We start from the raw sequence: 26091 nt of genomic DNA, 5'->3' as shown, positions 1-26091 counted from the left end.
TTTGTTTCATGCCATATCAACCCTTGGTTAAATGCAATTTTTTATTTTTATTTTTTGAAAATGCAAATGATGAAGTTGACATGTAAGTTTGTATTTTTTTCATTTTTGGTGATTGTCATCTACTTTCATAAAAAAATGCTTTAACTAACAAAGGATGACATGGCATTGTAAGATTGGCAACCATTGCTAACTCCATATGCCACGTGTTATTTAATTATTTCATTATAATTATATATTTTTAATTAAATATCAAAACTCATCGTTTTGGTAATGGATTAAAAAATATATTAGAAGTTGTTGACTCATGTGTGGAATTGTATGCAATTAGGGTTTGTTGTTCTTTCCTTTTTCATTTGACGAAGCAACCGGTGCATGCGAAGAGGTTGTGTATGATTTTCATTGTTGGGTTCCTTTTATGGATGCGTGAAAATATATGTGTGGGGCTATTCGTGAGCCTTGGCGTGCATTATTTAATGGAGCGACCACATAAAGGCAATATGCCTTTGTGTGTGGTTCAGTCGTATGGTCTCATTGTTTACTTGAAATCCTAATTCATACTTAATTGAGTAATTAGTAGTTTATTATCGATGAATGGTCTTTGTTTAGGTTTGGACATGTCGTTTAAAGTGATTAATTGGAATATGTTGTTTGGTTTCATGTTGGATGTTGTGTATTTGGGATGTTGTGGTATTATTTTGAACTTGTATTTATTTAAGGAATTTATTTTTGTGTTCTTTTATTGTTAAATTTAATTGTAATTAAGTGAACCCTAATCATATTTGTTTATTTAAGCAACAACAATATTACTAAAGAGAATTTCACATGTTAAATTAACCCCATTAAACTGTTAAATTTTTTAACCCCACAAAGAATAGTCACAATGAAAAATAGTCCCCAAAAGCGCAAAAACGTAACAAAAATGAGGACACAATAGCGATTTCCGCTTCTGCAAAACAAAAGGAACAACAGTAGTGCCCCCCGCCCCGAGTTCGTTGGTTCTTTTTGTTTTTTCTTACCACCTTCTCCTCTTCTTCACCCTTTCCTTCGCTTCATTCATCTTTAGAGAGAGAAACAAACCGAAAAGAGAGAGAGAGAAACACTCTCACGCACGATGGAGGACACCGTTAACCTCCGCGCCTCCACCACCACCTCGCCGGCGCCGGAGATTCCTAATCCCGACCTTCCTCCCCAAACCAGAGAGGAAGGCGAACTCTCTTCCGACGACGACGACGACGTATTCTTCTTCACCAAACCCTACCTTTTTTTTTTCATTTAATTTTCATTTTTCGATTCTAACTTTTCCTATTTCGCATTCGTTGACTCATTTTTTTTTCCTCGTTCCATTGCTGCACCGCTGTTTGTTCTGTTCGTTTCTTAGTCATAGGATTTTTTTTTGTTTTGTTTGGTATTTTGATTTTGATTAAACTCAGTAGTTTATCTTTACTGCCACTAGTTCGTAAATTTATATAAGTTGCTCTAGATCTGAGAGTTTATGGAGAACACTACTCTGTTATGTTTTTGTCCTATTTGTGAACACTGCAGAGTAGGGTTTTGTGTTTGTTAATTGGAAGTGTAGCGAATTTTGGTAGCACGTGTTGCTCTTGACTTCTTGCTAATTCAATTTAATTGTTTGTATTTTGTTTCTTTGCTTTTTTTATTTTAAAAAAATGTTATTGGCTACGGTTTGTTAATGAGTAATTTGTGTTAACCAGGAAAACCTTGATAGCTCTACTGTGCAATCCATCCCTGCTGTAGGGTCTGGTTCTGTTCCACTGGTGCAAAAGAGTACACAAAACGTTCAGGGTGGTAAGTGTTGGTAACTTTCAATTAAAGGAAAACTTGAGTGTGTTAGCCTTGTGCTATGGATTATCTGAATAGTTGATACCAATAATCTCCCCTAATGAGAGCATCACTCTTTTCTTCTGGCATCATCTTGAACTCTCCATCAGTATCTGACTTGTCCTGGGCTTATTGGTATGGTTTATGCAATTGGAAATTTAATCTTTTAACTGTTGCAAGACAAGATCTAGAAATGTGCTTATCTGATTCTGATGATATATGTATTATGTTTGTTTATTTGATCTCTAGTTTTATGTGTTGGATAAGACCACTTTAATGTATTTTTCGTTTGAAACCTATGTTGGTGCTTTTTCGGACATCAAGGATATTTTCTCTTCTTTTAGTCAGAGGACATGTCATATTTGAGTTCACTGTGCACATCATTGTATACAAAATTTTTACTGTCTGTTACAATAGAGGGTAAATTTTGTGGCAATATTTTACAGGCTCCAGTAATGTACAGTTGCAAACGAATAGACAACCAACTGCACAGAAGGACATAAAAAAGAACCAATTACCCCCTAAATCTTCTCTGTGGACTGGTCATGTGGGCACTGATAAAAATCTTGTCATAAGCTTCTCTGATGATGACAGTGGTAGCGACTTTGAAACTAAAGGCAATGCATCTAGGTTGGATAGCAGTACAAAGAGGACTAGCTCATCCTTGGAAAAACCTAACAAGTTACGGCAAACAAGTTTACCCAAGGAAGTGCCCAAGAGATTATCCTTAAGTCGCACATTTGTTTCATCATTGACCAAAATCCCTGGTTCTAATTCTAAGGGTGTTGGATCTGTGCCACTAGTACAAGGATCACGAGCTAGAAATTTCAATCCAGTGAACAAAAATTTAGCAAACCGAGAGCGTGGACGTGATCAAGGAGTGGTGTCAAATGACAATAAACTTCAGGATTTGCGGCAACAGATTGCGCTTAGGGAAAGTGAACTCAAGCTGAAGGCAGCCCAGCAAAATAAGGAGAGTGCTTCAGTTTTGGGTAGGGACCACAGTGCCATCAACTCAAAGAATATGGCTAGAAAAAGTACTCCAGTTTCCTCTGGACCTGCACAATTGGAGCCAAAAGAGCCAGATAGGAAGCGCTTGAAAGTTAGCACATCATATGGTACCTCTCAAGCTGTTGATAGTCAGCAAGAAGTTCCTGTTGTTAAATCTCTGTTGCCACCAAAAGATTCTACGTTAGAAAACTATCATCCTCAGGAGAGAAACAAAATTGACCATGGCAAAAAAGAGATTCCATTATGTAGAGCAGAGCCAAAAACTATCACATCACAAAAGCAACCTGACAAACATCTTGACAACTCATTAGAAAATATGCCTCGTAGATCAAGAGACGGTAAATACTTTACCTTTATATCCGTATCTTAAATAATTCTGGTCTGCAAATTGGTTCAAAAACTTTGTTGTACTATTCTGGATTTCTAAAAATTGAATAAATTTTTTAATGAAGCTACTTGTACTCTCCATCGGATTTCTAAATCCCTAAAATTGAACAAATGTCTCCCAATTTTGTTTTATTGTTTCAATAACTCATAAACTTTTATCACATAGTATTTTCATTATCATATCTCCGTATTCTGATCACAAGTTTATGCAAAGGTGCTTCCAAGTGCCATTGCAAATTTGATGCCAAGTATTTTTAGTCAAAATATAAAATCATATTGCCATGTCATAGGAATGTGTAAAATATTATTGTCTAATCCTACAAGACTTGGCTTTTTATTTAAACGACTTGGGTAACTATAACAAAACTGATCATTTGATTGCAACCTAGCCCAAACACTAGCCGGTGAAACATATTTTAGTTATATTTTTTGTGTAGAATCTCTCATGGTCTAATTACATTGTAGGTGACGGCAATTATGGTTGCAATCAAACCGAGAAGAGTAGTAGGCTGGTGGACCCTTCTGTTGCTTTCAACCAAAACGCATTGCCAGCAAATATGAGTTCCAATAGTGTGCCAAAAAATTTCGTGAGTTATAATTTTTTTATTTATTTACAGGTCATTGCTTTTATTTAGTGACTCCCCTATGCCTGTGTTTTTCTGTTCAGTGATTGCCCATAAGTTATAATTTGCTACGCATGATATTTGCCTTTTTACTTGGTGACTTCACTGAAAACTCCATCAGTTGATATTTGTAATTTACTTTGGCTTGCCTATAATGGACTGACTCTCTGTTTTGATTTATAAGTGAAGTATGGACCTTTGGAACTTGTAATCAGTGTGCTGTTTTCATTGTTGTTCTTAAAAGAGTTTATGTCTCAATAGGTCATATATCATCTAAGTCAAACTTTTGATGACACAACAGCAGTGTTTCTAATATAATTTTGAATTTCTTAATATCATGTTGTTTCTATTGTCTTTAACAACGCAGAACAGTGTAGGGTTTGTTTATCCATCAAGTTCCTCCCCATATAAAGTTCTGGTATTAAACATTGAAAAAGAGGCCTGTAATGTATGACATTATAGTCCTCCTTGTTTTTCAATTTTCATTTTGTTTGACTCTCTTCTCTCCTTTCCTTTGTCATGTAGGAAGCATTAAGCAATGCAGTTCTTTTGAATCATAATGGCAATGTAAATGTCTCAGAGCATAACAGTATAGATTTACAGTCATTTTTTGGTATGGAAGAATTGATAGACAAGGAACTGGAGGAAGCTCAAGAACACAGGCACAAATGTGAAATTGAAGAAAGAAATGCACTTAAAGCATATCTTAAAGCTCAGAGGTCTTTGCTTGAGGCTAATGCTCGATGCACCAATCTTTATCATAAAAGGGAATTGTATTCCGCCAAGTTACGATCTTTAATTTTAAACAATTCTGGCTTCTCTTGGTCTTCAGGGCAGCACCAACATCCTGATATAGGGTTGGATTTCTTACCTGGACTTGGATATGAAATGCCCACATCAAGCTGTCAAAGGCAGGCTGACTATAACGATATTAACAATCCAAGTTTTGATTCTAATAATCGAGGCATCAATAATAGGCATTCCAATATATCGAATCACCATGTTACTGGAGCAAATTTAGGGTCTGAACCTTGTGGTGAACCAGATGCCAGTACTTCAGAGCCATTGCCTCAAAGGGATAATTATGCTGCAGATGGATTTTACTCTCCTTCGGATGAATTAGATACAGCAGCTAATGAAAATGAAGAAATTTCTCCACCTGGACATGTTTCTAATCATCATGATGCTGAGTATCATAGAAAACAAAACTCAAAGTCCAAATTAGTGGACACAGATACGACTTCAAATGCAAATTTTTCCAATGATAGTCCCCAGGATTCTTTGCTTCTTGAAGCAAAATTAAGATCTGAATTATTTGCACGATTCGAGGCAAGAGCTAAGAAGAGTGGCAATCCATGTGATGATGTAGAGCCTGCTGCTGAAAGAGGGGCTGAAAATGAGGTTGGAAATGAGAAAACCCAGGTGCATAAAAATGTTGCTGTTCCATTCTCTAGGGCGGAAGATACTGATGTTAAAGGTTTTTATTTATTTACTTATTTTCATTAAGTGTGCTTTGTTGTGTTGTTTTCCCTATATAGATACAACTGCTAAGTCTGTGTTGCTGATTCTGAATCCTGACTGAGTGTTTTTTTTTTTTTTTGCTCAGCAAAAGTATAAGTAGTATTAAAAGAGTACCAGAGGTACTAAGCTTACAAATATTGATATCAAGCACTAGGTTCCAGATCAGACTTGCTGCAGTCTTGATAGGAACCCAAGCCTGAAATCAGAATTACATAATTTGAACACAACTGTAACATGATATGTAATGTAGCTTAGGTAAACTGTATAATTCATATGCTGTTATCTATGCCCCTCTCCCCTGCAGTTCACTTTTCTATATTTGTGCTAAAATATAATCTTATTTTTCTCAGCTTTATTATTTAATTTTTTTTCTAGTGCAAATAGTTTTGGTGCCAAATATATTGGATTATTAGGATTGTATCAACTGTTAATGAAAAAAAGAAGAAAATCTTAGTTTGTATATTTGTATTTGTGAATCTGTGATATAATGTCTTGATGAGTCAGTCAAGACTTACTCTTAAAAACAGTTCAATGTGAATGCTGTTTTTGGTGCTTGTATTTTACTATAACTTATGTCTTCTGTTGGCTATTTCTAATTACAACTTGCTTAAAGCATCTATTATACATTTGATGGAATGTTTTTATCCCAGTCAATTTTTTTTGGGTACAATTTGTTTCCTTTATTGAATCCATGTGATCCTTCCTGTGGTGCATAGAAATTGTTGATAAGGTGCCTTTTGTAGAGAAATATATTATCAGTTGCTGGTTGCACAGTTTTATGATGGTACTCCAAATCTAGGCTACGATTGAATGGTTCAAAGTTTAAAGTGTACTCATATCAAGATTTTTGAAACTTGTTCTTATGTAAAAATAAATATAAGAACCAAACTTCATATATTTGCTTAAATAATATGGCTGACCACTGAAAAACAATGATAAGGGGACTCTCAAATTTGGAAGTTGAATATATTTTGGTCCAAGATGTAGAAGTACAATGTAGTCAATTGCAGTGTAGCTAGCTATTGACATGTTTAGGTAATAGGTATTGGTTGATTAATTAGATCTCAGCCCAGTTGCTCTTGGTCCATAACTGTGAGGAATCACAAGTTCATATTAGTTCTACTTAATCTAGTTTTTTGAGATGAACTTTCATGTTTGTGTTGAATATATTTTGTTCAATAACCTTAGGCATTGAGAGTCCTGAAAGGAGCATCTTTGTGGATTTGAGGGATATTCAAAGTCAGCAAAACATTGGTGGGAATTCATTGAATGTCAACTACAGCATTGGTTCAAGAGATATGCCTTGTCTTACAAATAAAGTGAACATCCCGCTTTTGATTTTTAGGAGTGCATTCAGTGATCTGAGAGAAATGTTTCCATTCAATTCAAATCAATTACAGAGTAAAAATATGTTTATTCATGCTAATGATGGTCAAAATGAAAATGCTACTTCTCTCAGTTCTGATGAAACAAAGTCTAGCGATGTGTTAGCAATCTCCATGCCTGTCACTGTAGGAAATTTAATCTCAGATGACAGCTCTTACAGCTGCAGTACTTCAGTTGATCCATTTTGGCCGCTTTGCATGTATGAACTGCGAGGAAAATGCAACAATGATGAGTGTCCCTGGCAGCATGCTAAGGACTATGGTGATAAAAACATTCAGCACGCTGGTTCTAAAAATGAAGGTATAAAAAATAGTGATTGTTTGAAACTTATTTGTCTTGTCTTCATCCTTGTTATGTGAGGGATATATATATATATATATATATAGAGAGAGAGAGAGAGAGAGAGAGAGAGAGAGAGAGATTAAATTACACTGGTGTAACTTTGACAACTATTACACTATTCTATAACTTTCTACTGAATAATGTTTTCTTAAAACTCACCGTTGGATTGAAAGTTTCTTTTACATAGATCGCATATGCAAAATTTCATATTATTCTAAAATCATTTGTTACCTCATTCATATTGATTAAAATCAACGTAATATAAATATTTCAAAATATATTAAATTATAGATCATTTGATTACCTTCTTGTTAATGTTCAATTTTGACAAAATTTGACACAAATGATCTTGTTAATATGTAGATATAATTCAACGGTTGAATCAATAAAAATCACATTCTATATCAAGTTATAAAAATTGTGTAATAGTTTCCAAAGTTATACCAGTGTAATTTGATCCCTCCTCATATATATATTTGTATTTGCATTTTTTGGGTGCTTTCCATAGTTGAACTGTATATTGTTTGCGCATAAGATATACATCAGTGAAGGATAAACAGATGATACTATGTAGAAATGAGTGCATCTGGGAGGGATTATATCATTATAGTTATATTTTATCTCCAGAATTAAGGTTTGGGTGTAAATAATAGCTTATATCTAGTTTAAAGCATGTCAGGTTTTGGGTTAGAATAGTTCAATTATTAGAGCATTCAAATCTGGAGCTGTTCCAGAAATAATAAAGTTTTTAATAGGGAAGAAGTTGGGTTAAGTTGATTTTCCATGGGATGTGTGCATAGATTAAGAAAATTAATTAATCTCTTCATTTTTATTAAAATTATTTGTAATTTCGTGTTACTTCTGACATTTCATATGCTATTGTTTTTCTGTTTTTCCTCAAGGTACAATTGAGAAAATAGTAATTCATGTCATCTTAGAATTTTAAAATGACAGACAAATAGAGACCTTTTCTTTTCCAAAATGTCTAAGAGAAATGTCATAAAAATGACATAAAAAGAAGAAAGACTGTTGAGTAGCTAAAATATCTAAGAGAAGTGTTACTTGTACAGCACATTTTGCAACAATGAGAGAAAGAGAGACAAGAGAGAGAAATAAAGAGAAAAAATGTTGTATATAAACTGTTGTATGAATAACACACCTCAATATCTAAGGCATCTACTTTGTCAAAAAAAATAAATATCTAATGCATTTACTAAGTAGTAACAAGCACCTTGATGGCTCTGTTTTATACGAGAGAAAGGGAGACATGGGAGAGAAATATGAGATGTGATAGAGAGACAAAGAAAAAAATGTTGTATATAAACTGTTGTATGATAACACATCTCAATATATAATGCATTTAGAAAGTACCTTGATGGCTCTGTTTTATTGGCATTTAATACTTTCCATGAACAATATTTAATGAAAAAATCCTCTTAATTTCTCAAAAAGAAAATAAATAATGCCTTTTGGCTTTCTGATGTATTAAATTATTCTACCGTCCTTTGGTTATTTAGTTGCTTAACTAGTGGCAGCTCCTAATATCTAGTACTCTTAAATAATTCTGATTTCAGACTAAACTATTAAAACTACTAATTGACACGGAAAATGGCTTCTTTTTTCTCCACCATTGACTATTAGCTACAAGCTGAAGTTAATATTGGTAAATGGAATTCAATTACAAATTATGAAGTATGATTTCCTTTTGATATCAGCTACTTTCCAATATTTTCTGATATATTATTAAGATTTATTTTCTGAAGACATTGTTGTACCCTATTTTGGTAGATTGTCAAGGTAGATTACCATTGCCTCTACAGAACGCTAATGGTGTGGCAAAAGTTCCCAAGTGTTACAAAGCTACGATTCTGCCAACTTACCTTGTTGGTTTAGATACTCTGAAAGCAGATCAATTTGCATATAAACCTGTTGTGGTACATAGAAATGCTCAATGCTGGCAGAAACATTTCACCCTTACTTTAGCAACATCAAATCTGCTTGGAAATGGTTTACCTGCTGATGGTCCATTATTGCATGGTGGTGATGAACGCATAGAGGTCCATGGGGCATGTAACACACAATTATCTTCTTTTCATTGGAGAACTGGAGCTGGGGTTTGTTGCTTTTAACTATTTTTTCCCCCCTTGTTTAGTACACTTCTATTGGTTTTCAATTATTATCTCTTTAATTATGTTTCTGTCCAAGACTCCAAGGTTATCACTATGCAGAAGTGAGCAAAATGGGTCAACTTAATTCTAGTTTGATTTTTAATGATTTTATTTTGGTTTTGTAGAATCATTTTAGGATCTTATTTGGTTATACTTTTGATGGTTTATTGAAAAGTCCTAGAAAAGTGCATGCCTGCCAAGAAGTTTTATGGTACCTATAGAGGGTCCTACTATTTGTAAAACAAGATAAAACTTTTATTTTTATAGCAGTCGATATTATTCCAAGAAATTTCCTTTTGCTCTAGTAAATTCAAAGTTTCTACCTAGTGGATTCTAGGTCAGATGCCAGAAAATATCTAGTCCTTTTTTTCTTATACCTTTTGTGCTTCTGTCTAGTGTCACACTTCCATGCTAGTTATGAGATTATGGTTTTGAATATTTCAATGGTCCACTTTTTAAAACTTAAGATTTGAAATATAACCATTCTTATAATTTGTGTACCTATGCATGCCAGTGCATGTACATATAATATGTTGGCTGTTTGTTTAGCTTATGAACTAAGCAAAGAGTTTCTAGTCCTGATTATATTGCTAGGAACTTTAATTGAGTTAATTTGAGAACTTTGGAGTGGGAACGTATTGGTTTTGTATAACGATTTCTTTCTCCCCTCCAGTTTTATAAAGAACTTCCTTTTCCTCTTATTGGCTATTTGCTATAACATGTATTTAACAATTGCCCTGGTCAATGCATCTTGATTGATCTGGCTTGGATACCTTTGTTCAAGTTTATGGTTTCTTTGTATTCCTTAATTCATGCTAACTTCCCCTTTATTTATTGCATACTTAGAATCAAATTAAGCAGGCTATGGCTGACACTGAACAAGTTGTTGAGATGGCTCTTCTTATTCTCAACCAGGAAATTAATAAATTGCAGGGTGTAAGGAAGGTAACAGTTGTATATGCACTGTCTGGATGGTTAGGGTCACAATTTGTCCATCTATCTCCATCTCAAAATTTGGATTTTTCAGGCTCTGTCTGTGCTGTCCAAAGCTCTGGACAATGATCCAACATCTGTGGTTCTCTGGATTGTTTATCTACTCATTTACTATGGAAATTTGAAGCCAAATGAAAAGGATGACATGTTCTTGTGTGCGGTATGTTTTTCTTTGCTTCCTACTTTTATGTGGAGTGTGCCCTGGAGAATATTTCTTTCTTCTGAAAGGAAAATGGGGAGTTTTTGAGAATTTTGTTATTGTTGATAAACTCAGGAAATCTACAGAGACTTTATGAATTACCTTTTAGGTCTTGTGGTTTGGTTTGTGTAATAACAATGGTGCTTCTCCTACTTTTTTCTATTTTTTCCTCATAGAAGTAAAAACACAAGTCCAAAATACATGTTGTCCATCACTTTAAATATCATAAGGAAAACTTTGAGTTGTATAAGGGAGTAATGAATTATTTGAACCTGTCTATCATTTTATAAAAACTGGTTGTTGGGAAGTATATTCATGTAGTGATGGGCGTGAATGGATGAATTAAAAGTCTTTCTAGACAAATAATCTAAGCAGGAAAGTGGGCCATTGTGTTTTTTCTTCTTTTGGCCTTTTGTCCATGCAAGAGAGAATTCAATGCAATTCTTGTTTCCTTATGTTGTTTGGGAAGAACAAGCATTTTGTTATCTTTTTGGTCTCTACTTTAATCCCTTTTTAACTTTTTGTTAGCATGTTATTCCTTCCTATTGAGAACTGAATGTGTGCTGTGAAAACACTCAACTGTTGTTTTCCAGGTTAAGCTCTGTGAAGAATCTTATGTGCTGTGGCTCATGTACATCAATAGTCGGGGGAAGCTTGCTGACCGATTGGTTGCCTATGATACTGCTCTTTCAGTGCTCTGTCAGCATGCAGCTGCCAGTCCCAAGGACATAATACATGAAAGTCCATGCATCTTAGACCTGTTTTTACAGATGATGCATTGCTTATGCATGTCAGGGAATGTTGAGAAGGCCATTGAAAGAAGTTATGGAATATTCCCTACTACAACAAAATCCAATGAGCCTCATCATCTGTCACTCTCAGAAATACTCAATTGCTTAACAGTTTCTGACAAATGTGTATTCTGGGTTTGTTGTGTTTACTTAGTTATTTACAGGAGACTGCCTGATGCTGTTGTTCAGAAGTTTGAATCTGAGAAAAGTCTCCTTGATATTGAATGGCCCGTTGTCAGTTTATCTGAAGATGACAAGGAGATGGCTATTAAACTTGTGGAGACAGCTGTTGAATCTATTGATTCTTTTGTCTATAGTGAATCTGTAAAAAGTGAAGTTAATCTTAGGTCTGCTCAACTTTTTGCACTCAATCATATCAGATGCATGGCTGCTCTTGATAACAAAGAATGCTTTAGAGATTTGCTGGATAAATATGTTAAGCTGTATCCTTCCTGCATAGAATTGGTCCTGGCATCAGCTCGTATACAGAAACAGGATATTGATGTTGATGGTTTCATGGGATTTGAGGAAGCCATTAACAGATGGCCAAAAGAAGTTCCTGGAATCCAGTGCATCTGGAATCAGTACATTGAAAATGCTATCCACAATCGAAGAATTGATCTGGCAAAAGCAATTACAGTCCGGTGGTTCAAGTGTATTTGGCAAGTACAAAATCTCCCAAATGGAGGGAAGGAGATCACTGATGATGGTAATTCTTGTGGCTCATTGGGATTGGATTCAAAATCTGTTTCAGACAGATTCAGTTCTGATCATAAACAGATAGATATGATGTTTGGATTTCTTAATCTGTCTCTCTATAATTTTTTACAGAATGATAAAACAGAAGCATGCATAGCTTTTGACAAGGCTAAGAGTACTGCTAGTTTTGGAGGTTTAGAACAATGTATGAAGACATATGTGATGTTTCTGGTTTATGATGCGTGGAGCTTGAAGGAGGATGGTTCTGATGGTGCCATCAAGAGGATTTTGGAGTTGTATGCAGATGGTTCCTCTCAGGCATTGCTAGTCCCCAAGGTGTTGACCAGAAAATTTGTTGACAACATCAAGAAGCCAAGAGTACAGCATCTTATTGGTAACATATTAAGTCCAGTTTCATTTGACTGTTCTCTGCTAAACTTGATACTTCAGTCATGGTTTGGTTCATCTCTTTTACCCCAAACTGTTAGTGACCCCAAACATCTGGTGGATTTTGTTGAAGCCATTATGGAGGTTGTTCCTCACAACTTCCAATTAGCTATTGCTGTTTGCAAGCTACTAACCAAGGAATACAATTCTGACTCAAACTCAGCCAGTCTATGGTTTTGGGCTTGTTCAAACCTGCTAAATGCAATTTTAGATGCCATGCCAATACCACCTGAATACGTCTGGGTGGAGGCTGGAGAGCTTTTGCACAATTCTATGGGCATTGAGACAATATGTGACAGGTTTTATAGAAGGGCTCTATCAGTGTATCCATTTTCTATCATGTTGTGGAAATGCTTCTATAAGCTGTATATGACCAGTGGAGATGCAAAAGATGCTGTTGATGCAGCAAAACAAATGGGTATTGAACTGTTAACTAAAGATTTAGGAACCGATTGAAAGTCAGGTTGGTTCACGGGAAATTTGGTCCCAGTTTTGCTTCTGTCACAAGGCCTCAACATGTAGATGATTTTTTAAATCGTACTATATTTCCACCTTTTGGAAGCAGTTCTATTGACAAAGAAGTTTCAGGTTTTTGAGAGTTGGACCTAAATCGAACTTTTGTTCTGGAAGATAAATAAGGTATGAGTATATTGCAATGTCTGATTACTTGTTAGGTGCAGGCACAAATAGATTATAGGCTGTCAAACTTTATAGGAATAGTGAATCTTCTGTTTTTGCCGTCTTGCTTAATGAGAAACAAAATAGTACTAGCACATTTGAAGGCCATTCCACCATAGGGGAATGTTGGTAACTTACTCGTTGACACTTTTCAACATTTTATTGTTATTAGGTGAAATCTTGTGTTGGCATCACTAAATAACTTAAACCCAATCCTATATAAGTTGACCAACATGAGGTTTTATCCGATAGTGTTGAAAAGAGTGTCAGATTTGAATTGCTAGCATTTTTCCTCCCCGTTATTATGTTGGGCATGGTGGTATCATATTTTGGACATTGAATTTTGTAGACTGTTAGCACAGATGGAATGAAAGAAAATATTTTATTGTGTACCTGCGGTGGTTGGTGTTATTCTTCTGATTCATTCTCACCCTTTTTGTGAGGTGACAGTGCGTGTCTTTTACCTGTACAAGTTATACACGGGATAGCACATGGTCATACACTATAATATATTTATTAAAGTGACACGAGCAAAAAAAAAAAAAGATAAAAGGTTAGAACCTCTTTGGGTAAGCTTTTCTTGAAGTGCTTCTAGGAGAAAAAAATAGAAAGAAAAAATAAAATGAGTTTCTCTATAAGTTAAAATGAGTTTTTTCTTAGTTAATTTGTAAATGTTGTGCTCTCATGTTTAGATAAGTTATACGAGAAAGTTTTTACAAATTAACTAATGGTTTGTTAATTGGAGAGTTTATTTAAGCTTATGGAGAAATATATCTTATTATTTTCTTTTTTAGATTCTAAAGAAATTTACCCAAGCATGTTGATAGTTTTTTTTAATCATGTATTACTTTCTAAGTGGAAAATTAAGAAATATGAATGACGATTTTAATCCAATATGAAGTTGAGAACTTGTGTTAGTGGATGTTTAAAAAGATAGTCATTGTTTCTCTTAAAAAATACCATGCCTCAGAATCCAATGGTTAGAAAAAAATAAGGAATTTATATGCTTGTATGTTAGCCGTTAGCACCTAACTAAAATGATAATGCAATGGTTCCTGAGGTTGACAGTTTCCAAAATGTACTAACTGTTGGAAGAAATCAAATGGGATGAAACAAGTGCGCTCTATAAGTTACTAATGCGCAATGTATGTTCATAATTACCCTCATAATAAGAAGCTCTGGATTAAAATACAAGTATCATTTTATCAGACATATCCAGTTTTCAATTAATTCTTAATATGTTAACAAATTATCATCCAAAAATTAAGTGCACTCCTGTTTTAGTGTTTTCAACCATGTACTGACGTCCAATTTAAAGTATGTATTTATAGCATTTACGTTTTTATGCGAATTTGATGTGAAAATTAGAAAATACATGTTCAAAATCAAAACTTGACTTCGAACATAGAGATAGGAAAAATTGCCTTTTCTGTTCTCGAGGTAATTATCTATTTATCTTTTTAATATTTTTTTTTTTGTAAATTCACTTTTATATTATAAGTCCGAGTTTCATTCTCGGAAGCAGAATCATTCTTATATATATATATATATATATATATATATATATATATATATATATATATATATATTTTTTTTTTTTCTTACGTGTATTTTATTTTGTAATGCATATTAAATCAACTTATTATTTTTTTAAAAAAATAGGAATTCAATCAAAAGAAATTTTTAGCTGCCTTAATTATTTTAATCAATACTCGATGTTACCAAACTAATTTATAAGGTTTTTTTTTTCTTAAACTAAAACATTTTGAACACGTTCTTTTTCATATTTTATTACTTAAGAAAAAATCTATTTCATTATTGGTGATTTTAATATGGTACTTAATTTCTTTAGAATGAAATTACTCCACTGTTTGATTTTGGTAGAGGAATGCACTGTTTTGTAGAAAGTGCTTGTGTTCCTTTCCGTAGTGAGGCACAAAAGCGCTGTAACTTGTAAGGGTTACCAACAAAATAAAAGTAAAGAAAAAATTTTGGAAAAGAGGGCCCAACCGGGTTCGAACCGGTGACCTCTTGATCTGCAGTCAAATGCTCTACCACTGAGCTATGGACCCCTTGATGATATTTGTATTTGATATTAACTTATTATCATTAATAATATTAATATAATTGACAACATAATCTACAATTTCAATTGTAATTTGTAAACACTAATTTATACTCTTTTTTAGAGACCAAGCAGAAAATGTATAATCAAAGCCAATGAATTTGCCGTGTCCAATTTTTAAGGTGAGGTTTACATTTTCATATTGCATTTATTTATTTATAATAATTAATAAATTAATGAGACTTATAAAATAAATATTAGCAAAAGATAAATTTAAAAATTAAATATTACCTGTCACGCGCTTAAGAAAAAAGAGCTGCCATCTGTAAGTAAATTTTTAGTATTTTTGTAATAATTATATTCACACTTTTTATATACTTAAAAAATAAATTAAAATTTATCAATTTTCAAGTACTAATGTGTTATTACTCACAATTTCATTGTTTCAAAAAAATGAATATTTATTCTTTAAAATAAAATGAACTTAGAAGTGACTATTCACTGTCTCTTATTAACTATTTTTTTTTAAAAAAACAATATGTTCTTATATGGTGAAATCTAGAGAGAAAAAACTGTAAGCATGTAGGTTAGTATTAAAATCTGTTAAATTCTTTCCTTTTTTTTTTTTTTAATAAAAAGTGTAGAATCCGATTAAATTTGTCCGTACGAAGTTTAAAAATAAGATGAGGACAGAAGTGACTTATTGAGTAACAAGGTAATTAGAATTTAAGCGCGAGAATTCAAATGAAATGATAGAGAGATGAGGGCAGAGAACCTATTGCAATTGCAACACCGCACCCAGAAGTGCACCCTGGGCTGTCCCGTACTCGATCGCTGCCTCGCCGGCGGCGTCCCCTGCGCCTCCGTCACCGAGTTCGTCGGCGAGAGCGGTTGCGGCAAGACGCAGCTCTGCCTCCAACTCGCCCTCTCCGCCCAGCTCCCCCCCTCTCACGGCGGTCTCTCCGCCTCCTCCATCTTCATCCACACCGAGTTCCCCTTCCCCTTCCGCCGCCTCCGCCACCTCTCACGCGCCTTCCGCGCCTCCCACCCCGACCTCCCTTGCTCCGACCCCTGCGACCGCGTCTTCCTACGCGCCGTCCACTCCGCGCACGAATTACTCAACCTAATCCCAACCATCGAGACTTTCCTCTTGCACTCGAAATCGCCGTGGCGGCCGGTGAGAATCATCGTGATCGATTCCATCGCCGCGCTTTTCCGCTCCGATTTCGAGAACACCGGATCGGATCTCCGGCGGAGGTCGTCGCTGTTTTTCGGAATCTCGGGGGGATTGCGGCAGTTGGCGAAGAGGTTTGGGATTGCGGTGGTGGTGACGAACCAGGTTGTGGATTTGATCGGTGATGGTGACGTGAGCTTTGGGAGTTTGGGTAATGGGCTTTATTCTTCGGGCCGAAGGGTTTGTCCTGCGTTGGGCCTGGCTTGGGCCCATTGTGTTAACTCGAGACTGTTTTTGTCGAAGGATGAGGATGAGCCGCCGGTGAAGACAAGGAAAATGAGAGTTGTGTTTGCTCCTCATTTGCCGCACTCTTCTTGCGAGTATGTTATTAAAGGGGAAGGCGTTTTCGGCGTGGAGATGATGCAACACCGAGAAGAAGAGATAAATCTTTGAACTCTTTTCAGTTTTGACCCACCTTGTTTATACGTATTTATTATTTTCACAGTGCAAAGTTAATGTATTAAGTCGATTGATTACTTGAATGATTTTTTTGTTGTATATATGAATATTTCAAAAGGACTCAAATTCCATGATTTTACTTATTTTCAAGTGTTTCAAATTTTGAAATGTATGGGTTTGTCTCCCAACTACGGTTCTAATTCCTCTAGTATCCAATGATGTCTCGAACATGTTGTTTTTAAAGTAGGATACCTATAAGAAATTTTTTTAAAAATGTCGTACGTTTGTTTGAAGAGAAATAGAGTGAAAAAGAGAAGAAATGAACATTAAAATAAGATGAAATCTACACTTTTACACGCTATTTTAGTTCAAAACTTTTATCTCATTTTACTTTCTTTTCATTATACCGAACTGGTACCTGAAAGATAATGTAGGTACCACATGTCTCAAGTTTTGGATTGTCCTTCAAGTTTCAATGGTCTGTGATTTTTGCATTTCAGCAACTAAGTTTTAAGAGTATTTTAGCGTAACTCTACTTAAATACTATCTCACTAGACAGTTTGAAGCTTAATTTCTTTGATTGTTGCATCAATAGAAACTTGCTGGCTGCTAGGTGACTTGGTCCACCAGCAAAGCATAATTTATTCTACCGGTTTCATACATACTATGATGACCTATAAAATATAAAATGAATGATATATCTACTAAAATATGTAATGTACTCAGAATACTATTTTTTTTCCTGATATACATATTACCTTTTACCATGTAAACCCACTTACCAAAAAAGTAAGACAATAAGAATGCTAATAACTTTTTCTTTTGTCAAACATGTTATGAGTCATGACAGGTTCTTCTCTATTTGCAAGTAGGTTGTTTATGGTTAGCAGTGGTTGGGATTTGTCATTTGCCAGAAAGGGATAGTCCTTGTTTATGAGCTCCAACCCAACTATATCCGGGATTTTTCTTCAATCCATGGTCGGTCATATTTGATCTTGTCCTCCTGGCATCAATCCACCTACCACATTGAGCATATATGTCTGACAAAACTATGTAATGAACTGCATTTCTTGGTTCAAGTTTGAGGAGGTGATGGAGGGCAATCTCTCCTAATTTCACATTGGAATGCATTTTACATGCTCCCAGCAGGGCTCCCCAGACTTGAGCATCAGGTTCTGTTGGCATTTTATCAATTAAACACAAAACTTCATCAAATAAACCAGCACAGCCTAAAAGATCAACCATGCAGGCATAGTGTTCCATACTTGGTTCAAGATTGTGCTTTTCGGTCATAGACTGGAAAATGTTCCTTCCTTCTTGAATTAAGCCAGCATGTCTGCAGGCAGATAATACACTGATGTAGGAAACTGAATCAACAGGGACATGAGTCTCTTGCATAAGTGAAAAAAGGGCAAGGGCAACTTCACCTTGGCCATGCATAGCATAACCTGAAAGCATTGCATTCCATGAGATAGTGCCTTTATTTTCCATCTCATGAAAGCATTTCTCAGAATAACTGAGTTGCCCACTTTTAGCATACATATCTATAAGACTGTTTCCAATAAGGGTACTAGATATGAATCCCATTCGGATTATGCAGGCATGAAAAGCCATGGCCTCTCTTAATATTGATAAATATGATACAGCCGGAAGAATGGTCACAAATGTGACTAAATTGGGCCTTACACTTTCCAATTTCATCTGATTAAATGTGGAAATTGCTTCATTGGCACATCCATTATGCAGGTACCCTGCAATCATTACATTCCAAGATACCTCATCCTTTACATGCTTGTTTAAGTGAAACAAGTTTTCAGCTGTGCAAAGGCTCCCACATTTGGCATACATGTCTATTAGAGCAACTTTTACATGCATTTCAGATTCAATACCATTCTTTATGATATTTCCATGAAAGCAGATTCCTAGATAAAGGTCATCCAGAAGGGCACAAGCTGAAAGCAAACTCACCATGGTTCCACTATCTGGTTGAACCCCACTTAATTGTAATCTAAGGAACATTTCCAATGCAAGACGTGGGTCACCACATTTGGTAAATCCATTTATCAAAGTATTCCATGCCACAACATCTTTATAATGCATTCTGTTGAATAGCGTCATAGCATACATAAATGATTTACATCTAGTGTACATTGAGACAAGGGTTGTTGCTACTGAAATATCTGACCCCATGTCTGCTTTAATAACATAGCAGTGCATCATCTTACCTAATCTGGAACTTGAAATTTCAGCACATGCGGAAACCAGACTTGATAGAATTGTTTTATCTGGTTTCAAACCTTCATGCTGCATCTCTTGGAATATAGACAATGCTTCTCCAGGATATCCTGCTTGGACAAGAGCTGATAAAAAAGCAGACCAAACAACCAAATCTCTTCCTTCAAGACTCAGAAAAAACTCTTTAGCTTTCTTCAACTCACCACATTTTGCATACATGCTCACGATAGGAGTAGCAACTACAATATCTGACGTCATCCCTAGCTGTAAAGCATAATTATGAACTTCCTTCCCTTTCTCCAGGTCTCTCGTCTCTGTAGCTGCCAAAACGGAGTTTACAACTGATATCTTATTCATCTTTATGTGCTTTCGTTTCATTTCATCTAGTAATTGAAGAACCTCAAAGTAACAACCATGATGTACATATCCAGCCATCATTGTTGCCCACGAGATATCATCCTTAACCCACATCTGGTCAAAAATCTGATGAGCCAACTTTACCTCACCACATTTAGAGTACATATCAATCAATGAATTAGAAACCACACCGAAAACACATCTCCTAACCACATAACCATGAATAGACTTGCAAGAATCAACATCCTCTAATCTAGAAACAGCTGGAGCCAAGTTCAAGATACTCACAGAGTCCGGCTCCACACCTTCCTCCATCTGCATCCTCTGAAATATTTCCAGTGCCTCACAAGGGTTTGAGCTCTGAGATAAGCCTGAAATCATTGCATTCCAAGAAGCAACATCCTTCCCGGGCATTTTATCAAATACCTTTCTTGCATTGTCCAAGTGGCCCATCTTACAGTACATGTCAACAAGTCCAGTCCCAATAAAAACATCACATTCTAACTCCCTGGAAGCTATATCTTGATGAATGGCAACACCCTCATGGAAGTCCAAAGCACCAGTACAAGCCTTCAAAACAAAGGTGAATGTGTACTTGTCAGGTTCAAGTCCCATGTATGACATTGTTTGATACGATTTTATTGCTTCCTGGAATAGATGGAGTCTAGAATAAGCTCTAATCAATGAGTTCCACAGAATCAGAGAAGGGTTTGTGATGGAATTGGGTGCCAAGGTGCATTGTTGGACAATTAGACGAGCATGGATTTGGAGCAGAGGGTTCAAGTATTTGCATGAACGAAGAAGGTGAAGGTAGTAGTGGTGGTTGTGGTTGCAATGGTGTGGAATTGTGTTGGTGGTTCGAGAAATTGCCCTGGCATCGGAATGAACATAGTGAGAGTGGTCGTATCTATTATTGTGAATGTTGTGAAGTGAATGTCTCGCTGTTATGGTTCTTATTCTCAACCTCATTGTCATGGTTCTCTATCTATCTTTCTTTTCATTGCAAATTTATGATTCTCCTCCGAAACACGACCACAACCAAAGTAACTGTTTTTTGAGTGGTAGTATCTATTATTGTTTTAGTTGGCTTATCGACTCGTTTCCATAAGTTTTTTGAAACCAATATAGTGGATTCTGAGTAAGGGTTGGGTTTAGTAAGTAGAGATTCCATCATAGCTTATTAGAAATGAGAGGTAACAGTCAAATGTTTAAAATAAACAACTGAGTATTTGTGTATCATTGTTTCATAATTAAATCAACTTGCAAAATTGATGAATAATGATGTGAAACTCTATTGCTATTCATTTTTTTTTTGAGATAGAATAACTTGTTAAAATTGTTAGTTTTTATCAATGAAGAACTCAAACACGTGATGTTTTTTTTTTCTCTCTTCTTTTTTTTTCTTCACTTTTATTTATTTTATTTTTTCCTAAAAAGGTTTATTTTGTTGATGGATGGTATAAAAATTACATTAAATAATAATGTATAAAATTAAATTAATTAGTTATTATAAATTTTAATTATATAAAATTATTCATCATATAAATTGCATGTATTAAAATACTAGTTATATAAATAAAATAAATGACTTTAATAAAATTTAACAAATTGTTATTCCTATAGTTGTTCGAAAATTTTTGCTAAAGCTTTCTACCTGAAAATCCTACAATTTAAAGTAAAAAAAAAAATCAAATCATTGTGACATTTTTTAAATATGAAAATTTCAGAATCAATCTTATATTTTGGGACTAAATCTTTTCCAAAATATATTTTCTTGATTCCAAAAGAACCTAGGAATGTTCCGGAAATAAAAAGCCCAGCTAGGAACATGTATTTTGTTTCGGACAAGAATATCCCTCAAGACATTGGAATAAGACAAACCCTATCCTTGGTCTGTTCCTTCATTCTTATTGTCTCCCCGCATCGTACGCCGCCGACACAGCTTCGAATCGCTGCCAAGTGCTAACAAACGCCTCTGAGTCTCTGACACCAACGCAACTCTCTCTGCTCACATGTCAGACACTGTTACCTTTCTTTCTCTTCCATTCTTCTCTTTATCGTCGTTTCATTGTTAGTTAGGGTTTATAAATAAAATATTGTAGACACGTGTGATCGCAGTTTTGAAGGAGATGGTGAACGTGATGGAGTGGCAGAAGCAGCGTTGGCAACCGAATGGGAACGCGGAAATGATGTACGTGAAAGTGATGACCGACGAACAGCTCGAGACTCTGCGCAAACAGATTGCAGTTTACGCAACCATCTGTGAACAACTCATCGAAATGCACAAAAACATCTCCTCGCACCAAGATCTTGCAGGTGAAATTCAATTCATCTTTCACCGTTATGATCAGTTAATGTTAGTTTACTTTCCCATGAGTGTTTAATTTAATTTAGTAAACTTCCTACAGTATATTTTTCCTACTATGCCACTGCCTAATTATAACGTATGACCTGATTTGATATAATGAGTTACAGTGTGTAAGTATAACGTATGAGCTGATTTAATGAAAGAATCCGGATTTAATCTTAAATAGTTAGCAATTTTTTGCACTGTTTTTTTTTTTTTTTTGAATTGAAAGAGTTATTAGTTATATTCTTTTTTATTGGTGGGAATGGAATGCATCCTGCTCATCGAATTATTATTAAATCAGACATGAGTGTTTAAATTAATAAACTGCCTGATGTATATCTCTTGCTATGCTGCCAAATTGTTCAAGTATAATTTAATGAAGGAGATATTTCTATGCACTAATTTAATGAAGAGTTCATTGTTTGATATGACTTTTAAGGTAATTAGTTTTGTAAAAGCAGATGAACTTATTATGATATATGATATAGTTTGTGATTGAATAATAGTTTAAAAATCTTTTATGCCGTTCATGCATATAGCTGTATACCATTGACTCATAGTAATAATGATTAATTTGTGTTTTTATTGTCAGGGATTAGGCTGGGGAATATGTATTGTGATCCATTGTTGGGGTCTGGTGGGCACAAAATAGCTTCAAGGCAGCGGTGGACTCCGTCCGCTATGCAGCTTCAGATTCTTGAGCGAATATTTGATCAAGGGACTGGAACCCCCACCAAGGAAAAGATCAAGGAGATCACTAATGAGCTCAGCCAGCATGGCCAGATTTCTGAGACCAATGTGTATAATTGGTTCCAGAACAGGCGTGCTCGCTCCAAAAGAAAGCAGCAGAATGTGGCACCTAGTGCTAATGCTGAATCGGAAGTGGAGACTGAGGTTGATTCTAAGGATAAGAAGACAAAGCCGGACGAATTTCAGTCCCCTCCTAGCGTTTCTGCTGTGCCTGCTGATGATAATTTAGGCTTCCAGAACCATGGCAGTTTGCAGTACTTGAATCCAGAGTCCAACAAACCAGATTCTGTGTTCCCATCTGATGCAAGTTTAAGATCTACAAGAAATTTCAATCATGTGCCTGTTTTTGATGGGCTGCTATCGAACTCAAGTATGTAACTTCTTGTGCTTTCTTTCTGTACTTGTCCTTATATTAGTCAAGTAAAGGTAAAATTAATGTTCTCTAATGTGATATTGTTATAAGTTGTAAGTCAGTTGATAGGTACTAGGAAATTGACAAAGAAAAGGGAGATGAAATGAAATGTATTATTTAGTATTATGCCTGATCAAGGTGATCCAAGACCTAATTATAGCAGTGTTTACAAGGAAGTATGAAGAAGAGAATGGAAACAATCACTGTAAGTATTCAAGAGGCCTAGCTCTCTCCCAAGGTCCTTAGTCTCTGTTCCCCTCCTCCCACCATACCCTGTTGGAATGCTTATATATCCTTTCTCATCCACACATCACACAACATTCCTTCCTTTGCTGACACCGCCGTTAGGCAGTTAGTTAGTCCCTCTCTTCAATTCTAATTGGGTTCATTGTACCTTGTATGCTGATCATGTGTTTCAGGTGCTCCCTGCCTTGGGCATCTTCTCTTGTAACTTTAGTGACTTTGGGCTGTGGGTCCCCCCATCATGATTCTTGAGTCAAGCTAACTGGAGTTATGCCTAGCTCAAGTTTATCTCAATGAGAAATCGAGCTCAGTTTTTGGGCTCAAGCACAGCTCTTGCTTTACTCAAGCTTAATGAGCCCATATTGAGCCTTGTAATAGTTGAGTATTTTAGGCTCAATGGGTTAAGCCTGAACTTGTAATTTAGTAATTTTTTTTTTTACATATATTCAGTCGACAAATGATTCCTCAAGTATTTTCATTTCCGTTGTTTTCTTTCCCCAATTGAGCCATGATTTTGGAAAAGCGTTCAATTAAAATTTTGCAGCCGAAATTGGTTCTTAATGCCACATTAGAAGTTTTGATAAGTTTCTGCAAGGATAGGCAAGTCTCCCCATGATTGTGTGTTGAGAAATGTGTTATTATCATTCCACAATAAGCATTAGTACTTGTATAATTTACTTTCTTGCATTTGAGATTTTCTATATCTTATATCATTATTTATTTATACGACAAGGCTTAGATCAAGTTCTTTACATCTCCATTTAAATGATAACACATGCATATTTATTTAAAATTCTTCAATACATATCTAATAGAAGTTATTTGTTATTGGAAAGAATATTCACATGTCATCATTTGAATGGAGAACTTGATGGTAAGGATATAAGGAACTTGATCTAAGTTTTGTCCTTGTTTAAACATCCCTTTATCCTATACTTTGCATATTCGGGCATCTCCAGAAACCATTTTGATGAGTATCATTTTCTTGTGTGGTGAAAATTACCTTCTAGTTTTAATTTGGAAATTTGGCAAAGGGTTACTATATCTTCATACATGAACCTTTCTTTATCAAAGAATTTGACAATCAAGAATGTTCTATTAATTTTTGCAGCGAGTGACTATCTTACTGGAAAAATGGAAGCACCTGAGAACTACGACTTATACCAGCCAGCAGGCGACTTCAACATGGCAGGTTGACGTCCAATGTAATTTCTGAAGACTGTGATTAGCTGTAAAGAATTGCTGGTGTGGTTTTGGGCTTGTGTTGATGTGAAAAGTTGAACCAATTGAAGCATGAAACTTATAGTTTATAGTATATAGATAAAATGATCTTTTATAATGGTAGGCGGACATTTTACTTGATAATTGAATATAATTATGAGTTAATATTGATATTGTGAAGTTGGATTTTTTCAAGAATGGTGTACCGTAAGCGTCTTTTACCATTGGCTTGGCTTTGGTATTTGGTTGAAAGAGACATGGTAAGAATATATTTTCTGTGGCTGGGGCTTCTAAAATTTGAGTGGAAATAGGATTAGAGATGAAATTGTGACTAAAAGCTTGAAGAGTAAAGCTTACAAAATAAACTCATACGTAAGTGGATTTGGTCTCTTATTTCATGCCCCATATCCTGAAGACAAGCATGCGCGTTTAAGTATTGCTCATTACGTGTTAAAATTGATGTAAACTGAATATATGCAATCAATTGTTTTCTTGTGAGAAATGTTAAAAGAACTACGGCCCCAAACATGTCCATAAATATGCAATCAATATCTTAGTACATGTTCAAATTGATGTCCTGAAGACTATTATGGGCCAACTTATTTACAACCTTGCTTATAAAGGATCTATGCCCCTAAATATGTTCATTGTCAGCATCATACAGTTCATAATTGTTGAATTAGAAATGTCAGGACTGGAAAATTCTTGAGGCTGAAGCATGATGAATCTGGTTTTCCATTGTCACTTTATCTCTGACTGATATGGAAACCAAACAAAGTCCTTTGCTCCTTAGGTCAACCTCCAATTTGTCCGCACATTCCTGACGTGACACCAGCAGTTAAGAAACAAAATGATCAGAGACAACCATATTTAATATGGCATTCAATAAGTAAGAAGGCAATTGTACAACATGATAATTAATAATCAACTTGAGTATGGGGATCTTTAATCGTATTAAAGTAAGAGAAGCTCAGCATCCGAAACAAAGTCTACAATCCCAGAACAATAAGTTGCTCAAGTTTCCTTATAATCTAGTTTCAGCCTTCCAGGGCATCTCCAACGGGAGAAAGTATTAATTAGTCTTCAATTATTCGAAATGTTCATGGTTTTCACTAAGATACAAGATTATATTTTAATATTGTCATTGGGACTGGGGAAAGTGATCGTATAATAACCAGAGTAGGTACATAGAGAAAAAGGCGCTCCTAATATCTAGTATTGAAAAGGATATGCACCAAACCTGGGTAACCATTGTAGTCATGAATCAGAGACTGAGACTGGCTAGGCTGTGTATGGACTCCTTGACCTAATTGTCATAGTTGAATATTCTAGACTCCATGCTGAAGCCATTGCTATGGAAGTCACTATTAAGAGAAATCTTATTTGTACAACTACTAGCACATCAAATTGTATAATTAAGAGAGATAAAGAGAGAAAAGTATAGTATATTATAAATGAGAAAGATAGACGTATGAAATTGTTATAAGAATTGTTGTATGAATAACACAATTCAACTATTAAAGAGTGTATTACAAAGAACTGTAAGAAGTGAACCAGGATTTGCAATTTTTTGTATCCAAATTGTTAATAGTAAAGTTAATTAAAATTCTTATAGGGATTTTAAAAATAAATTACTAACCTTAAAGATTTTGTTTATATTCATATTTTGATATTTAAGTCTCAAATTTTTTTCAGAATTACGACCAAAATAAAACATGAAACGCATCTGGATAGAAGAGCA

At 35.1% G+C, this 26091-nt stretch overlaps 4 protein-coding genes and 1 non-coding gene across 8 annotated transcripts; 3 read left to right on the top strand and 2 right to left on the bottom strand.

The window, feature by feature from the left end:
- Positions 1–921: 921 nt before the first annotated feature.
- On the top strand, positions 922–13476 carry LOC102660840 (uncharacterized). Its single transcript, XM_006602967.3, has 10 exons — positions 922–1234; positions 1713–1806; positions 2286–3188; positions 3703–3824; positions 4386–5337; positions 6570–7067; positions 8898–9223; positions 10124–10222; positions 10305–10430; positions 11063–13476. Exons 1-10 carry the CDS (start codon positions 1112–1114, stop codon positions 12860–12862), a joined length of 5043 nt encoding a protein of 1680 aa, XP_006603030.1. The 5' UTR covers positions 922–1111; the 3' UTR covers positions 12863–13476.
- A 1608-nt stretch (positions 13477–15084) lies between these two features.
- TRNAC-GCA (transfer RNA cysteine (anticodon GCA)) lies at positions 15085–15156 on the bottom strand. Its single transcript has one exon. It is a non-coding gene; the product is annotated as a tRNA-Cys (tRNA).
- A 663-nt stretch (positions 15157–15819) lies between these two features.
- Positions 15820–16865, top strand: LOC100799681 (DNA repair protein XRCC3 homolog). Its single transcript, XM_003551773.5, has one exon. The coding sequence runs from the start codon at positions 15910–15912 to the stop codon at positions 16774–16776; it is 867 nt and encodes a 288-aa protein (XP_003551821.1). The 5' UTR covers positions 15820–15909; the 3' UTR covers positions 16777–16865.
- A 4-nt stretch (positions 16866–16869) lies between these two features.
- LOC100799157 (pentatricopeptide repeat-containing protein At2g39620) lies at positions 16870–20818 on the bottom strand. Its single transcript, XM_003551772.5, has one exon. The coding sequence runs from the start codon at positions 20347–20349 to the stop codon at positions 17686–17688; it is 2664 nt and encodes an 887-aa protein (XP_003551820.1). The 5' UTR covers positions 20350–20818; the 3' UTR covers positions 16870–17685.
- Positions 20819–21211: 393 nt separating this feature from the next.
- Positions 21212–24521, top strand: LOC100784355 (WUSCHEL-related homeobox 8). 4 transcript variants are annotated; one of them, XM_003552638.4, is made up of 4 exons: positions 21212–21388; positions 21493–21690; positions 22317–22844; positions 24241–24521. In XM_003552638.4, exons 2-4 carry the CDS (start codon positions 21504–21506, stop codon positions 24324–24326), a joined length of 801 nt encoding a protein of 266 aa, XP_003552686.1. In that variant the 5' UTR covers positions 21212–21388; positions 21493–21503; the 3' UTR covers positions 24327–24521. The 4 variants fall into 4 exon arrangements, 2 of the variants coding, with proteins under 2 accessions (XP_003552686.1, XP_014626346.1); XR_005889763.1 differs by having other exon boundaries at positions 21215–21388; positions 21477–21690; positions 22317–23091; positions 23306–24521; XR_005889762.1 differs by having other exon boundaries at positions 21217–21388; positions 22317–23091; positions 23306–24521.
- The last annotated feature ends 1570 nt before the right edge of the window (positions 24522–26091 follow it).

The sequence above is a fragment of the Glycine max genome, chromosome 18 (genome assembly GCF_000004515.6).
Source record: "Glycine max cultivar Williams 82 chromosome 18, Glycine_max_v4.0, whole genome shotgun sequence".
Lineage (NCBI taxonomy): Eukaryota > Viridiplantae > Streptophyta > Magnoliopsida > Fabales > Fabaceae > Glycine > Glycine max.
Note: the sequence above shows the minus strand (reverse complement) of the source record. Positions and strands in the feature narration are given on the sequence as shown.

Excerpts from the sequence above, each read along its gene's own strand:
- LOC102660840 (XM_006602967.3), top strand. The coding sequence starts at position 1,112 with ATGGAGGACACCGTTAACCTCCGCGCCTCCACCACCACCTCGCCGGCG. Across the intron at positions 1,235-1,712 it reads CTTCCGACGACGACGACGAC|GAAAACCTTGATAGCTCTAC; the intron begins GTATTCTTCTTC and ends TGTGTTAACCAG. Across the intron at positions 7,068-8,897 it reads CGCTGGTTCTAAAAATGAAG|ATTGTCAAGGTAGATTACCA; the intron begins GTATAAAAAATA and ends CTATTTTGGTAG.
- LOC100799681 (XM_003551773.5), top strand. The coding sequence starts at position 15,910 with ATGAGGGCAGAGAACCTATTGCAATTGCAACACCGCACCCAGAAGTGC.
- LOC100799157 (XM_003551772.5), bottom strand. The coding sequence starts at position 20,349 with ATGACAATGAGGTTGAGAATAAGAACCATAACAGCGAGACATTCACTT.
- LOC100784355 (XM_003552638.4), top strand. The coding sequence starts at position 21,504 with ATGGTGAACGTGATGGAGTGGCAGAAGCAGCGTTGGCAACCGAATGGG. Across the intron at positions 21,691-22,316 it reads CTCGCACCAAGATCTTGCAG|GGATTAGGCTGGGGAATATG; the intron begins GTGAAATTCAAT and ends TTTTATTGTCAG. Across the intron at positions 22,845-24,240 it reads TGGGCTGCTATCGAACTCAA|CGAGTGACTATCTTACTGGA; the intron begins GTATGTAACTTC and ends TAATTTTTGCAG.